The sequence below is a fragment of the Pelophylax lessonae genome, assembly GCF_965119305.1.
Source record: "Pelophylax lessonae genome assembly, chromosome: 3".
In the NCBI taxonomy this organism is placed as follows: Eukaryota; Metazoa; Chordata; class Amphibia; order Anura; family Ranidae; genus Pelophylax; species Pelophylax lessonae.
The window spans coordinates 642,337,586-642,355,334 of NC_138770.1; the positions used below are offsets into that span (position 1 = coordinate 642,337,586).

At 48.0% G+C, this 17,749-nt stretch overlaps 1 protein-coding gene across 1 annotated transcript in view; it reads left to right on the forward strand.

Moving 5' to 3' along the window:
- The first annotated feature begins 4,536 nt into the window (after positions 1 to 4,536).
- The window catches only part of RHOQ (ras homolog family member Q), an 88,368-nt gene continuing 75,155 nt past the window's right edge, over positions 4,537 to 17,749 (forward strand). Inside the window, exon 1 of the mRNA XM_082248878.1 lies at positions 4,537 to 4,772. Coding sequence (XP_082105004.1) covers positions 4,628 to 4,772 — 145 coding nt within the window. The 5' untranslated portion in view covers positions 4,537 to 4,627. The remainder of the gene's footprint in view (positions 4,773 to 17,749) is intronic.

Genomic DNA, 17,749 nt, shown 5'->3' on the forward strand with positions numbered 1-17,749 from the left:
GAGAGAGAGAGAGGGAAAGAGAGAGGGAAAGAGAGAGAGAGGAGGAAAAAAAACTAGATAAACATTTGCAATGAGGGAGATCACCTCAAGCAGCAGTTTGCCTTTGCTCGGTCCTGCTCTGAGGTATTCTGCTGACAGTTCCTCAGTCAGCCGCACGCTGCAGATGAAGGGAGGAGGTGGGGACATTCCAAACATTCCACACATTCCAGACATATACGCGCGGAGAACGAGGAAGATCCTCTCTGCTCTGCTTCCTGTTTCCTCTCCTCAGCCTCACTTTCGTTCTCAGGACGTCACTGGTTGCTAGACGCCAGTCGGCTGGCCATTCTTGCAACCAGTCCAGCGCACAGTAAAGCTGCTGCTGCGGCGTCCTGGGGGATCAGATCAGGGAAACTGTCACCCTGCGTGGGGCCCCCAGACAAATTGCCAGTGTGCCCATGCAGAAAGACGGCCCTGCCGGGCCCCCCCTGACCCCGGGCCCTCGGGCAATGCCCGAAATGCCCGACTGGTCAGTCCGCCCCTGATCAGGAAGGAAATGAGAGCCTCGAGCTTGTTAGGGAGATCCTTGGCCGCAATCTCATTCTTCAATGCACCGAAGAGACCATGAGAGAAGACAGCCACCAGAGCCTCATTATTCCAGCACACTTCTGCTGCCAAGGTACGAAATTCTATGGCATACTCGGCAACGGTTCCTGTACCCTGTTAAATGGGCAGGAGCAGCTAAGCAGCAGAGACAGAGCGAGCAGGCACATTAAATAACATATGAAAGGAGGCAACAAAACTCTGGTGATCGAGTATCACAGGATTATCGTTCTTCCATAAGGGATTCACCACGGCCAAGGCCTTGTCCGAGAGTAACGAGATTAGGAAGCCCACCTTGGACCTGTCAGAAGGAAAGGCCTGAGGAACCATCTCATAATAAATGCCCACTTGGTTTAGGAAGCCACGACACTGACTCAGTTCACCCCCATAGGGGGGCTAAACCAGTCATCCCTCTGGTAACAGCGACTTCAGCTGCAACTGCAGGAGCAGGAGTGGCAACAGGATCAGTAGCAGGTGCAACAACAGGAGGAACCACCGGCCTAGCAGCACCAGGAGCGAGGTGCGCAACCAACGTCTGCAACGCCTGAGAGAACAGACCCAAAAGGTGATCTTGTTTATTGAGCCTGGTAACCAGCATGGGGAGCGTAGGAGCACCTGCATGGTCAGGGTGCCAGGAAACCAGACCACGTGGGGATGCAGGCAAAATAAAGCAGTTTATTGTTGCAAATAACAATAAACGCACAGCAAAAGTGAGGAAGTGGGAGCAGGAACAAGCCAGGGTCAAGTCCAGAAGCGGGTAGTCATCTATGCCGGGGTAGAGTCCAGAAGCGGGTAGTCTGCCGATGTGGGGTCCTCTGCCAATGCGGGGTCGAGAGCCAGGAGACTCGTCAGCCAAGCCAGGTCATACATGGAGGAACACAGAGAAGAGAAGACTGCTAGCAGAGATGCTTCTTGGAGCACAAACACAAGGGCAAGGACTGCAACCCATCAGGTAATAGATATAGTCAGGTGTGCAGCATCATCACTGTGTGACACCTAGGCAGCAGGCAAGTGATGAGGCAATCAGAGTTTATAAGAGGCAGCAGTCTTCACATGTCCAAGATGGCAGAGACTGATCTATTGGAGGAAATGGTTCACTTGGGTGGCCGTAAAAATCTGATGAATCAATTTGGTAAGGTAAACAGAGCAACAGTTGGCTATAACAAAAAACTGACCAATGGGTGGGAACGGTTTATTTTGGTGACCATAATAATGTGATGACCCAACTTGGTAATGTCAACAGAGCAACAGTTGTATAAAGAACAAAACTGACCAATCCAGTCTCTTAGCAAATAGCGTCATCAAATTATTATGCCCCCCCCCAAAGCAAGTACAGTACATGGGGGGGTGTAGAGGGACAGTTGTGCATAGCGGGGTGTACAGGGACAGATGTGGATGGTGGGGGGGGGGGTGTAGAAGGACAGTTGTGGATGGGGGGGGTGTAGAAAGACAGGTGTGGATGGGGGGGGGGTGAACAGTTGTGGATGGGGGGGTGTAGAGGGACAGTTGTGGATAGCGGGGTGTAGAGGGAAAGATGTGGATGGTGGGGGGGGTGTAGAAGGACAGTTGTGGATGGGGGGTGTAGAAGGACAATTGTAGATGGGGGCGGTGTAGAAGGGCAGTTGTGGATTGGGGGGGGGGTGTAGGAGGGACAGTTGTGGAAGGGAGGGTGTAGAAGGAGAGTTGTGGATGGGGGTGTGTAGAAGGACAGTTGTGGATGGGAGGGGGGTGGACAGTTGTGGATGGGGGAGGGGATGTAGGAGGGCAGTTGTGGATGAGGGGGGGTGTGTAGAAGGACAGCTTGATGATGGTGGGGGTGAAGGACAGGTGCGGATGGTAGAAGGGGGGTGAAGAGGGACAGTTGAAGATGGGGAGGGTGTAGGACAGTTGTGGATGGGGGGGGGGGTGTAGAAAGACAGGTGTGGATGGGGGGGTGAACAGTTGTGGACGGGACAGTTGTTGATAGCGGGGTGTAGAGGGACAGATGTGGATGGTGGGGGGGGGGTGTAGAAGGACAGTTGTGGATGGGGGGGGTGTAGAAGGACAGTTGTGGATGTGGGGTGGGGGGGTGTAGAAGGACAGTTGTGGATGGGGGGGGGGGAGTGTAGAAGGATAGTTGTGGATGTGGGGTGGGGGGGTGTAGAAGGACAGTTGTGGATGGGGGGGGGGGAGTGTAGAAGGATAGTTGTGGATGGGGGGGTTGTAGAAGGACAGTTTTGGATGGGGGGGTGTAGAAGGACAGTTGTGGATGGGAGGGGGGGTTTGTAGAGGGACAGTTGTGGATGGGGGTTGCAGAAGGACAGTTGTGGGGTGTAGAACGAGAGTTGTGGATGGGGGGGGGTGGTGTAGAGGGACAGTAGTGGATGGGGGGGGGGTGCAGAAGGACAGATGTGGATGGGGGGGGGTAGAGGGACAGAAGTGGATCCCCCATCCACTACTGTCCTTCTAGAGGCACAGCGCAGTAGTGGATGGGGGGGGGGGGGGGGTGTGTGTGGAGGGACAGTAGTGGATGGGGGGGTGTAGAAAGACAGTTGTAGATGGGGGGGTGAAGATAGGACAGTTGTAGATGGGGGGGGGTGTAGAAGGACAGTTGTAGATGGGGGGGGGGGGGTGAAGATAGGACAGTTGTAGGTGGGGGGGGGGGGGGTGTAGAAGGACAGTTGTAGATGGGGGGGTGTAGAAAGACAGTTGTAGATGGGGGGGGGGTGAAGATAGGACAGTTGTAGATGGGGGGGGGGGTGAAGATAGGACAGTTGTAGGTGGGGGGGTGTAGAAGGACAGTTGTAGATGGGGGGGTGTAGAAAGACAGTTGTAGATGGGGGGGGGGTGAAGATAGGACAGTTGTAGATGGGGGGGGGGTGAAGATAGGACAGTTGTAGATGGGGGGGGGTGAAGATAGGACAGTTGTAGATGGGGGGGGGGGTGTAGAAGGACAGTTGTAGGTGGGGGGGTGAAGATAGGACAGTTGTAGATGGGGGGGGGGTGAAGATAGGACAGTTGTAGATGGGGGGGGGGTGAAGATAGGACAGTTGTAGATGGGGGGGGTGTAGAAGGACAGTTGTAGGTGGGGGGGTGAAGATAGGACAGTTGTAGATGGGGGGGGGGGTGAAGATAGGACAGTTGTAGATGGGGGGGGGTGTAGAAGGACAGTTGTAGGTGGGGGGGGGGGGTGAAGATAGGACAGTTGTAGATGGGGGGGTGAAGATAGGACAGTTGTAGATGGGGGGGGGGGTGAAGATAGGACAGTTGTAGATGGGGGGGGGGGTGTAGAAGGACAGTTGTAGGTGGGGGGGTGAAGATAGGACAGTTGTAGATGGGGGGGGGTGTAGAAGGACAGTTGTAGGTGGGGGGGGGGGGTGAAGATAGGACAGTTGTAGATGGGGGGGGTGAAGATAGGACAGTTGTAGATGGGGGGGGGGGGGGGTGTAGAAGGACAGTTGTAGGTGGGGGGGGTGAAGATAGGACAGTTGTAGATGGGGGGGGGTGAAGATAGGACAGTTGTAGGTGGGGGGGTGAAGATAGGACAGTTGTAGATGGGGGGGGGGTGAAGATAGGACAGTTGTAGATGGGGGGGGGGTGAAGATAGGACAGTTGTAGAGCAGAGATCGGTGTGATTGGTTGGTTGTAGGACAGTTGCACCCCATTGTATTCTCCTATATGAGAGAACCATCTCCGGGAATGATGGAGAGGAGTGGGGGGGGGGGGGTGCAGTGTGCCCCCCCCCCCCCCCCCGGTTCCGCTCTCCCTGTAGCAGGCGGCGGTAGATAGATGCTATAGGCGGGCGGGCGGCAGTGACATGTGTCTGAGCTCCGCTTCTTCCCGTACCGCAGGCAGCACTTTGGAGACGATCCCTTAGGCGGCGGCACATTAGCTCCTCTCTCTGTGTCTCCCTCCCAGCAGAGCGGGGCTGTACCGCCGGAAAGTGCTGTGCCCTCTGAAGTTGGGGGAGGGGGGAATCCTCGGAGGGGAAGCGGTTTGTCCCCCGCACATTGGCGGCCACTTCTGCCCGGAACGTCCTGCCTTCCTCCCCCTAAGATGAGGCTCCATGGCAGCGAATGGCAGCGGCAGTAGAATGCTGAAATGCGTGGTGGTGGGGGACGGGGCGGTGGGTAAAACTTGCCTGCTGATGAGCTATGCCAATGACGCCTTCCCGGAGGAGTATGTACCCACCGTCTTCGACCACTATGCAGGTAAGTGCCCAATACAAGACAATGGAGGGGGAGGGGGGATTTTAGGAGAAGAAGAAAAAAAGAGCAAAAAGATTACATCATAAGTATTACTGCAGATGCCACACAGCTGCCAATCAGAGGAGCAAGAGGTTCTGCAGCAGCAGAGTGACCCCTGGTGGACACAGGAGGTCGGTGCCACTCATAGGGACCATGCAGGACCACTTTTTTGGTGAATGACCCAACTTGGTAAGGTCAACTGAGCCAAAGTTGGGTATAGAGTGAGACTGACCAATCAGAGGGAACGGTTCACTTGGGTGTGGGTTATGGCGTCTCTGTTGCGCAGAGGTCAGTGCCACCTATAGGGAGCTCACCAGATCACTTTGTCAGTGGATGACCCAACTTGGTAAGGTCAACTGAGCAACAGTTGGGTATAGAGCAAGATTGACAGATCGGAGGAACGGTTCACTTGGGTGGCTTTAATTATCTGATTACTGAACTTGGTAAACCTCAACAGAGCAATTGTTGGGTGTAGAGCAAGACGACCAATGTGAGAGAATGATTCGGTTTGGGGGGGCCATAATAATTTGATGACGCAATTTGCTAAGGTCAGAAGAGCAACAGTTGGGTATAGAGTGAGACTGACTGATCTAAGGTGAATCATTCACTTGGCTGGCCGTAATAATCTGATGACTCAACTTGGTAAGGTCAAAGGAGCAACAGTTGGCTATAGAGCAAGACTGACCAATTGGAAGGAACAGTTCACTTGGGTAGCCGTAATAATCACATGACCAAACATTGTAAGGTCAACAGAGCAACAGTTGGGTATAGAGTGAGACTGATCTATTGGAGGAAATGGTTCACTTGGGTGGCCGTAAAAATCTGATGACCCAATTTGGTAAAGTAAACAGAGCAACAGTTGGTCTATAACGCAAAATTGACCAATGGGTGGGAACGGTTTATTTTGGTGACTGTAATAATAATTTGTCAGTGGATGACCCAACTTGGTAAGGTCAACAGAGCAACAGTTGGGTATAGAGCAAGATTGACAGATCGGAGGAACGGTTCACTTGGGTGGCTTTAATTATCTGATTACTGAACTTGGTAAGCCTCAACAGAGCAATTGTTGGGTGTAGAGCAAGACTGACCAATGTGAGAGAACGATTCGCTTTGGGGGGGGGGGGCATAATAATTTGATGACGCTATTTGCTAAGGTCAGAAGAGCAACAGTTGGGTATAGAGTGAGACTGACTGATCAAAGGTGAATCGTTCACTTGGCTGGCCTTAATAATCTGATGACTCAACTTGGTAAGGTCAAAGGAGCAACAGTTGGCTATAGAGCAAGACTGACCAATTGGAGGGAACAGTTCACTTGGGTGGCCGTAATAATCAGATGACCAAACATTGTAAGGTCAACAGAGCAACAATTGGGTATAGACTGAGACTGATCTATTGGAGGGAATGGTTCATTTGGTAGCCGTAAAAATCTGATGACCCAATTCGGTAAGGAAAACAGAGCAACAGTTGGCTATAACGCAAAACTGACCAATGGGTGGGAATGGTTTATTTTGGTGACTATAATAATTTGATGACCCAACTTGGTAAGGTCAACTGAGCAACAGTTGGAAATAGAGTGAGACTGACCAATCAGAGGGAACGCTTCCCTTGGGTGGCTGTGAAAATGTGATGGGTGTGGGTTATGGCATCTCTGTTGCCCAGAGGTCAATGCCACTTATAGGGAGCACACCAGATCACTTTTTCAGCGGATGGCCCAACGTGGTAAGGTCAACTGAGCAACAGTTTGGTATAGAGTGAGACTGATCTATTGGAGGGAATAGTTTACTTGGGTGGCCATAAAAATCTGATGACCCAATTTGGTAAAGTAAACAGAGCAACAGTTGGTCTATAACGCAAAATTGACCAATGGGTGGGAACGGTGTATTTTGGTGACCATAATAATGTGATGACTCAACTTGGTAAGGTCAACAGAGCAACAGTTGAGTATAGAGTAAGATTGACAGATCGGAGGGAACAGTTCTCTTGGGTGGCTTCAATTATCTGATTACTGAACTTGGTAAGCCTCAACAGAGCAATTGTTGGGTGTAGAGCAAGACTGACCAATGTGAGAGAACGGTTCGCTTTGGGGGGGGGGGGGGCATAATAATTTGATGACGCAATTTGCTAAGGTCAGAAGAGCAACAGTTGGGTATAGAGTGAGACTGACTGATCAAAGGTGAATCATTCACTTGGCTGGCCGTAATAATCAGATGACTCAACTTGTAAGGTCAAAGGAGCTACTGTTGGCTATAGAGCAAGACTGACCAATTGGAGGGAACAGTTCACTTGGGTGGCCGTAATAATCAGATGACCAAACATTGTAAGGTCAACAGAGCAACAGTTGGGTATAGAGTGAGGCTGATCTATTGGAGGGAATAGTTCATTGGGTAGACGTAAAAATCTGATGACCCAATTTGGTAAAGTAAACAGAGCAACAGTTGGTCTATAACGCAAAACTGACCAATGGGTGGGAACGGTTTATTTTGGTGACCATAATAATGTGATGACCCAACTTGGTAAGGTCAACAGAGCAACAGTTGTATAAAGAACAAAACTGACCAATCAGAGGGAATGGTTCACTTGGGTGACCATAATAATCTGATGGATGCACGTTATGGTGTTTCTTCTGCCCAAAGGTCAACTTTATTCCAATAAAAACTTGAGGGCAATCCAAAAGGTACCAACATGTTTTGGAGGTTCAAGAAAGCCCCCTTCATCATGGATTGTCCCCCTGACATTTATTAGAATAAAGTTGTATCTGGATCTCTTATCAGTGGTGTGGCGCTTCTGTTTCCATTTTTGTTACATTATAACCAACATGCCAGACCACTTTTTAGGCGGTTGACCCAACTTGGTAAGGTCAACAGAGCAACAGTTGGGTATAGAGCAAGATTGACAGATCGGAGGGAACGATTCACTTGGGTGGCTTTAATTATCAGATTACTGAACTTGGTAAGCCTCAACAGAGCAAATGTTGGGTGTAGAGCAAGACGACCAATGTGAGAGAACGATTCGCTTTGGGGGGGGGGCATAATAATTTGATGACGCTATTTGCTAAGGTCAGAAGAGAAACAGTTGGGTATAGAGTGAGACTGACCAATCAAAGGTGAATCATTCACTTGGCTGGCCTTAATAATCTGATGACTCAACTTGGTAAGGTCAAAGGAGCAACAGTTGGCTATAGAGCAAGACTGACCAATAGGAGGGAACAGTTCACTTGGGTGGCTGTAATAATCAGATGACCAAACATTGTAAGGTCAACGGAGCAACAGTAAATTGACGGCGCTATACAAGTACCTGAAATAAATAAATAATAAATAAATTATATAAACTTGAAAAAATAAAAACACCAATATTTTTTACTTTCTGCCATAAAACATATAAACAAAATCTATTTTTTTCATAACTTTTGATCAAAATGTAATCTGCCACGTTTTTTGGTAAAAAAAAAAGAAAAATAGGTTTATATGATTGGTTTGTGTGAAAGTTATAGGGCCTGCAAACGATGGGATATATACTGGAATTTACTATTATTTATTTTTAATACAAGTAATGGCGGCGATCAGTGACTTATAGTGGGACTGTGATAGTGCAGAAGGGCAATCTAACTGACACTGGGTGGGAGGTACACTAACTAACACTGACATCCCCAGTGACAATACAGTTATCAATGCTAATACTATACACTGTCCTAATGACACTGGCTGGGAAGGGGTTAACTTCTGGGGGTAATCAAGTGTGTGACTGACAAAGTGTTAATGTGTGTACTGTGTGTTTGTTTCCAAAAAAAAAAAGATTTGTTCTCCCTGCTGTGCAGGGAGAAGAAACAAAGAGATTGTTCCCTCTGTACAGAGCCCTGTGTTACTTGTCAACACAGAACCCTGTACTGTGATTGGAAACAGTCGATGAATCATTGGCTGGGACTTACTGACAAAATCCCACTGTGTCTAATCACAGTGGGTGTCGGCATGGGGTGTGAGAGGGGGGGTCCCACGCACGCTCTGAGCCTGGAAGCAGGGAGCGAGGCGCTGTGCATGTAGGAGCTGTCCGTCTGCAGTACATTGCGAGCGCGGTCCTAATGTGGTTAAAGTTAAACTCCAGCCTAAACCTTTAAAATGTCCCTTCGCCCTCCTAAAACTGATGCCAACTAATCCAGTGTAAGAAAGATGTATACTGCACAAAAAATGAAAGGAACACTTTGAAAACACATCAGATATCAATGGAGAAAAAATCTCATGCTGGATATCTATACTGGTATGGACTGGGTAATGTGTTAGGATCTATACTGGTATGGACTGGGTAATGTGTTAGGGACGAAAGGATGCCACATCGTTTGATAGAAATTAAAATTATCACCCTACAGAGGGCTGAATTCAAAGACACCCTGAAAATCAAAGTGAAAAATGATGCAGCAGGCTAGTCCATTTTGCTAAAATTTCATTGCAGCAACTCAGAATGGTCCTCAGTAGCTTGTATGGCCCCCATGTGCTTGTATGCATGCCTGACAACATCCAGCATGCTCCTGAGATGACGGATGGTGTCCTGGGGTATTTCCTCCTAGATCTGGGCCAGGGCATCACTGAGCTCCTTAGCAGACTGATGTGCAACCTGGTGGCGTCGGATTGCCCGAAACATAATGTCCCAGAGGTGTTCTATTGGATTTAGGTCAGGTTAGCGTGGGGGCCATTTAATGATATCAATTCCTTCCTCCTCCAGGAACTGGCTGCATGCTCTCGCCACATGAGGTTGGGCATTGTCGTGCACCAGGAGGAACCCAGGACCCACTGCACCAGCGTAAGGTCTGACAATGAGTCCAAGGATTTCATTTCAATACCGAATGGCAGTCAGGGTGCCATTGTCTAGCCTGTAGAGGTCTGTGTGTCCCTCCATGGATATGCCTCCCCAGACCATCACTGACCCACCGCCAAACCAGTCATGCTGAACGATGTTACAAGCAGCATAACGTTCTGCATGGCTTCTCCAGACCCTTTCACATCTCTCACATGTGCTCAGGGTGAACCTGTACTCGTCTGTGAAAAGCACAGGGCGCCAGCGGCAGACCTTCCAATTTTGGTGTTCAATGGCAAACGACAATCGAGCGCCACGGTGCCGGGCAGTGAGCACAGGGCCCTCTAGGGGACGTCAGGCCCTCAGGCTCTCAGGCCACCCTCATGAAGTCTGTTTCTGATTGTTTGGTCAGAGACATTCACACGAGTGACCTGCTGGAGGTCATGTTGTATGGCTCTGGCAGTGCTCATCCTGTTCTTCCTTGCACAAAGGAGCAGATACCGGTCCTGTTGATGGGTTAAGAACCTTCTATGGCCCTGTCCAGCTCTCCTAGAGTAACTGCCTGTCTCCTGGAATCTCCTCCATGCTCTTGAGACTGTTCTGGGAGACACAGCAAACCTTCTGGCAATGGCACTTATCAGTGTGTGCCATCCTGGAGGAGTTGGACTGCCTGTGCAACCTCTATAGGGTACAGGTATCGCCTCGTGCTACCAGTAGTGACAATGACCCTAGCTAGATGCAAAACTGGTTAAAAACAGTCAGAAAAGATGAGTAAGGGAAAAAATATCATGTCCTCCACCTGTAAAACCATTCCTGTTTTGGAGGTTGTCTCATTGTTGCCCATTTAGTGCACCTGTTGTTAATTTCATTAACACCAAAGAAGCTGAAATCGATTAACAACCCCCTCTGCTACTTAACTGACCAAATCAATATGCCAGTAGTTTAATTGACTTGATGCTATTCTCTGATTAAAAATGGTCCCTTTTAATTTATTTGAGCAGTGTGTATACTTACCTATTTTTAGGCCACTCCCAGTCTGGTCACATGATCCTGCAGGGGAGAGGAGGACGCACCAACAACAGTTGGAACATGAGCCTATGGGTGATGTTACCACTCCTGGAATTTCCAGCCATTGTTAAGCACACTTTCCTCTCCCCTGCAGCTGCTGCTCGCTGACACAGGGGATCACATGCCCGGAACGGAGCGGGCTGAAAATAGGTAAGTATATACAGAGGTTGGTCAGCATAGGTTTTAGGAGGGTGGGAGGGGACAGTTTAAAGCAGCTAGGGTCATCCCGGGATTTCACTTTAACCACTTCCCTCCAAATCAAGTACCCGGTACGTCATTTGCCTTCAAGTGTTTGTACCGGGCCCCCCCCTAGTACCGTTTCTTAGAGTCGACAAACGGCTCTCTTATAAAAGCAACCAGAGCAACTAACTAGCCACTCGATTGCTATTACAAGCAGCATTAGGGGACATCCCCGCCCCTCCCTCTCCTGGTGCCTTCCCCGACTCTTTCGGGCTCTTCCGTTCCACCGGGAGACCCGAGCTACTAGCCGGCATGTCCACTGGCTAGTGGGAGACCCAAACAAAGCTGGAATTGGCTCTGATCAGTTCTCTCTTGTGGTAACCCAGAAGCCATGACATTACTTCCGGTTTAACTGGATGTCAACGGCACCATTTTTTGAAAATAGAAAGAATTCAACAATGCTGATCTTGGCATTTTACATGCTTTCAAGTGCAGAGGAGGGATTGGGGGTCTTATTGACCCCAGATCCCTCCATAAAGAGGACCTGTCGCATGCTTTTTGCTGTCACAAGGATGTTTTCATTCCTTGTGAGAGTAATAAAAGTGCTAAAAAAAAAATTAAAGCAACATTTGTCGTCGTTGGGCGGGTGGTCACAATTTTAAAGCGTGACATATTTACTCACTGTGACATCATCTTTTATATTTTGCAAAAAAAAAAAATGGGTCATTTATTTTTTTGCATTAAAATTTGAAAAAAGTGTATTTTTCCCAAATATCGCATTTGAAAACCCGCTGCGCAAATACTGTGTGACATTAAAAAAAATTGGTCTCGGACCTGCTTCCTGATTGGCCAGGAGGAGGATCCGTGTGATTATAGCGAATTTTCATTCGCTATTGTCACACAAATGGGTGGGCTAGGGTCCGCCCTTTTCTGAAGCTTTTCTGTGACTCACACTGTCAGGACGGAGACATCGGCTCCTTCTGACAGCTCCGCTGGCATACACAGGCTCAGCGGCAGGGGGGGGGGGGGGGGTGGGCGGAGGCAATGATTGTGCGGGCTGCATGGGCCGCAGGTTCCCCACCCCAGGTGGCTTGTGGCAAACTTTAAACGACACTTTTTATGGATATCTTTAAGAAATGTCTTTCTTCTTGCCACTTTTCCATAAAGGCCAGATTTGTGCAGTATACAACTGATTGTTGTCCTATGGACAGAGTCTCCCACCTCAGCTGTAGATCTCTGCAGTTCATCCAGAGTGATCATGGGTCTCTTGGCTGCATCTCTGATCAGTCTTCTCCTTGTATGAGCTGAAGGTTTAGAGGGACGGCCAGGTCTTCGTAGATTTGCAGTGGTCTGATACTCCTTCCATTTCAATATTATCGCTTGCACAGAGCTCCTTGGGATGTTTAAAGCTTGGGAAATCTTTTTGTATCCAAATCCAGCTTTAAACTTCTCCACAACAGTATCTCGGACCTGCCTGGTGTGTTCCTTGTTCTTCATGATGCTCTCTGCGCTTTAAACGGACCTCTGAGACTATCACAGTGCAGGTGCATTTATACGGAGACTTGATTACACACAGGTGGATTCTATTTATCATCATTAGTCATTTAGGTCAACATTGGATCATTCAGAGATCCTCACTGAACTTCTGGAGAGAGTTTGCTGCACTGAAAGTAAAGGGGCTGAATAATTTTGCACGCCCAATTTTTCAGTTTTTTTTATTTTTTAAAAAAGTTTGAAATATCCAATAAATTTCGTTTCACTTCATGATTGTGTCCCACTTGTTGTTGATTCTTCACAAAAAATTACAGTTTTATACCTTTATGTTTGAAGCCTGAAATGTGGCAAAAGGTCGCAAAGTTCAAGGGGGCCGAATTCTTTCGCAAGGCACTGTGTATGTATATATATATATATATATTAGAGACCCTAGAGAATAAAATGGCGATCGTTGCACTGTATTTGCGCAGTAGTCTTTCAAACGCAGGATTTTTGGGGAAAATTACACTTTAGTGAATTAAAAAAAAAAAAAACTAAACAGTAAAGTTAGCCCAATTTTTTTGTGTATAATGTAAAAGATGATGTTACGCCAAGAATCGTGATCATTATTCTAAGCAAAAAAACTTATGATTCTCATTTTATCCAGAATCGTGCAGCTCTGGTATCAGTGTCAGTTAGGGGTTTATTTACCATGATTCACTTTGGTGCGATGCCAGACATCGATGAAAACGGACCACCTGATTCACACCGCATTGCTGTGCAGATCACATGCGATGTCGGTGCGATGTGCATTTGGACCAAACTCTTCCAGGACCTTTTTTTTGTTTGCATTGGAATCGGATTGCATGGGTGTTTACACCCATGCAATCCGATTTCTGTCCGAATTCACAGTTAGCACTGCGATCTGCGAACCAATCTGGGGTAGGGTTGCCACCTCATCCCTTTAAACCAGGACACATATTCATTACACAGTTTCTGAGGCTAAAATAATGCACATAAGTGTCCCTTCACACGGGCTTTCTGCCGGTGGACTCCGTTTTGACCAGCGGGGCTCAATCCGCTGATCCCTGCTGAGCAGGCGAATGACAGGTCAGTTTCCACTTACTTTGCAGAGACGAAGCTGTCAGATCCCCGCTCTCCTCTATGGGGGATTGGATGTAAACGGACCACCTGTCCGCTTTCATCCGATCCTATCTGATCCGATCCTCCAGACGGATGGAAAATAGGGTTTCCATCCGTCTGGATTTCACGGACAGGATCGGATCGGATAGCACCGGGTGTCAGCGGAGATGTCACGGCTGACATCCGCTGCTCCATAGAGGTGCATTGAGCATCCGATCCAGTGCGCCTGAAAATCTGACAGGCGGACTGCATCAGAAAGCCCGTGTGAAAGGGGCCCAAGGTTGTGGAACCACAGGTGCCTGCAAACCTACAGCAGCAAAAAGTAAAAAACATATGCAAATCGTAGGATACAGATCAGCTCCGCAGCGGATCTGTGACATTTACTTCCTGGGAGAGACTATGTTTGGATGTCCGCGTCATCCTCCCTCCCCAGTGGATGACAGTTGTGTGGAAACGCGTCGGTCCGGAGAGTACGTGTGACGTCATCAGGACTAGCAAGACAGGCGACACTGCCTCTAGCGATACGGATTCATGCTCAAATTTTTTAACCTCTGTTAACCTTTTTCATCAGTTTTTCATCCTTTGTCATTGGTTTTTCATCCGTTGTCATCAGTTTTTCATCCTTTGTCATCTGTTTTTCATCAAGTCCGTGGATGAAAAATAGGGTTTTCATCCGTTCAAAAAAACAGGATGTTGACAGAAGCAGATGAAAAGGGATGTAAATACCGTATTTATTGGAATATAACATGCACTTTTTCCTCCTAAAAATGGAGGAAAAAGTAGCAGTGCGTGTTATACGCCGATATGAAAAAATAAAAAAAGTCCAGGAAGCAGCACCGAGAGGCCGTGGAGAAGGAGGGACCGCCTCCTATGCCGACGTCTATCATAGGCCCTGGGACTTCCGATAACCGCGCGTGCGTCCTTCCATCTCCTCGGCCCCGCCCGCCCCCTTCTGCCTCACGGCGCTTCTTCCTGGACTTTTAAAAAAGTGATTCACATAGTGTCATTGGCGCTGGCGAGGCTGCAATTACGGGCACAGCGCTGGCGAGGCTGCAACTATGGGCACAGCGCTGGCGAGGCTGCAAGTATGGGCACTGCACTGGCGAGGCTGCAAGTATGGGCACAGCGCTTGTGAGGCTGCAAGTATGGGCACAGCGCTGGCGAGGCTGCAAGTATGGGCACTGCACTGGCGAGGCTGCAAGTATGGATACTGCGCTGGCGAGGCTGCAATGATGGATACTGCGCTGGCGAGGCTGCAATGATGGATAATGCGCTGGCGAGGCTGCAATGATGGACACTGCGCTGGCGAGCCTGCAATGATGGACACTGCGCTGGCGAGGCTGCAATGATGGATACTACGCTGGCGAGGCTGCAATGATGGACACTGCGCTGGCGAGGCTGCAATGATGGACACTGCACTGGCGAGCCTGCAATGATGGATACTGCGCTGGCGAGGCTGAAATGATGGACACTGCGCTGGCAAGGCTGCATTTGTGGGCACTGCGCTGATGAGGAGGCTGCATTCGTGGGCACTGTGCTGATGAGGAGGCTGCATTCATGGGCACTGGTGAGACTGCATTTGATTAAAAAAAAATGTTCTGAGTTCAAAGCTGTTTATTTTAAATTTCAGCTTTTTTCCTGAAATTTCTCTCCTAAAATTTAGGTGCGTGTTATACGCCGATAAATACGGTAAATGATCATCCATTTACATCCGTTTTTCCATAGGAATGCATTGATGTCTGTTTTTCATCCGCCAACAGATGGATAAAAAACGGACAGCATGTGTGAAAGGGGCCTTATTGTCGAGGTAACTGAAGCTGCTAAACCATTTAATGAACTCGTCTCATGAAAGGGAGGAGAGTTTTGGCAAATGCCGAGGTTATCAGCCCGGGCCCCTCGGAGGTCTAGACTTAGGGGCCACCTCTCCCTGTGCTGTGTGGCTTCTGCTGGCACCTCTAATTTGGTACTGCGGCAGGCTGTGTGTTTCCTAGCAATCAGTGGCTGACCCTACTTTGCCCGCCATCCCTCCCATACACACAATGGTTGTGTTGTCTGCTCTCTGCCCCCCTCCCTGTGTTTTCCTGGAAAGCGTTGGAATAATCCATAGAGATAACGATGATGACACTCGTCTCTCCGGCCCTTATTATGACGGTGAGATCAGCAAAGGTTGCTCCTTTCATTCCTGAGCAAAAAGCCATGACTTCATCAGCCGGATTGAGTCATCCTGATGGGAATGATAAAAAAAAAAAACATTGTGATCTTCAGAAAAGAACATTAGCAGCTGTGCTACACAGAGCAACCAATCAGAATTTAGTGAGCGCTTTTCTTGTGCAGGTATGAGATATCCTGCCAACTAGTAGCTTTCTTGCGGGTGACAGGCTGGCTAATGCTGAGCATTCACTATGCAATCTGATTGTACAATCTCCAGTAGATCGTCTAACAACTATGTAGGGCAGGAGTCTGTCTGATTGGATACAAATGGAATGGGTTGTTTAGGTCAGTGTTTTTCAACCAAGGCACCCTTTACAATCTGGCAGAATCTCGAGGCACACCAGCCAAAAATGTCGAAAAAATTGAATTGTTACTTACATTAATGGGATACTTGAGCCTGGGAGGATCCACACAACCGCTCTATTCTATGGAAACTGCACTTCTTTTTTATGTTGTATTCCGCTTGCACATCTGCTTCAGTTTGGCAGCAGTGCAGGTGTAGCGCAGAATACCCGCAGTTTTCATGTGCGATTCCTGTGGATTCCTATAGACTTCTATTATGTCCCTCATTTTTGGTGTGCTTTCAGAAAATGCACCAAAATTGGGGTCATTTTGCCGTGGCACACCTGGGGACTCATCGCGGCACACCAGTGTGCTGCGGCACACTGGTTGAGAAACCCTGGTTTAGGTTTTGTCTTCCTATTTTATAACTTTGGTAACTCCAATACAATGATCACTGCTGCTGGATATAGTGGCCGACAGCGATTGGGCGAAAAAAACTAGTGGTGCACCGAAATGAAAATTCTGAACCTAATCCAAAAATTCAGCATGCACTTGGCCAAAAACCGAAATGAACATTTTTAAAAAAAAAAAAAAAAAAATATATATATATATATATATATATATTTTTTTTTATATATAATTGTATTATATTTTACTTATAATTAATTGTTTTTTAAGTGCTTTTGCGTTAAAAAAAAAAAAGCACAGAAAAATGCATCCCTGTAAATCTATGTATGTATTCACACTGGTCTGTCACGCTTCCATTGCGGTGTAAGGCACCTCTCCAATAAAATGTATTGAAAACACAGCAAAAATGCATCTCTATTGAGTTTTTGATGCAGTTTTTTTAGTCTTGTGACAGCAAAATTGCGTGCATTTTCAGTGGCCATTATCGGCACCTTTTTCGGCGCATCCCAAAAAAACCCCAGAAAAACAACAGGCGTTGTACTGAAGTGGATCAATGGATCAACTTAAAGTGGAGTTTTGCAACTTTAGTGATTCCTGGAGCGCTCGCTATGCTGATCAACAATTGGGCATTTTCAATTTTTTTTCGGGGGTCCCTTACCTTATTTTCAGGGCATTTTTGATTGTACTTCCTCCTTCTCCCCCCTCTGTGGCCACGGCCGCCGACATCACTTCTGCCTTTGCATTGCATTCTGGGAGCTGTTTGTCATCACTCCCAGGAGGCTGGAATCAGGAAGAACTCCCAGAACACTCCCTGGAATCAGGAAGAAGGGCACAGCAGATTACACTGCGGCTTCAAATGCCCACTTCCAAGATGGCCGCGCCCAGACAGCGTTTTTAAAAGTAAGATTTTGACTAAAATCCAATACTATACACTTTGTAAGTATGATAATAGCGGTTCTGTAAAGGGCGATGGATTAGTATTATAGGGGTATTTTTAGCTAAAAAAGGTATTTGAGGCTGGAACTCCGCTGTAAGTACAACCAGCCTGCCCATAGATGGATTGAAATTTGCCCAGTTCCTGCTGAACCAGCTGAATTCCGATCCGTCCATGGCCAGCTGAAGGCTTGGTTCACACCTATAGCTTTCTACTCATTCTGCACACTTTGCTGCGTGTTGCATGTTGGGGAAGCTCATTAAAATGTTACCAAACCTACAACAGTGAAATCAGTCTGTATATGCAGTAAATCATGCTTGGTATACTCACTGTTGAATCGAAGGGGTTACTCCTCTGCATTGTATAAAAAAGGCTGTGTCTTCTCCGATCCTTCCCTTCTTCCACTGTCCCTAATCTATCTCCTGATAGAACAGAGCCTTGGGGACAAGCTGCACTT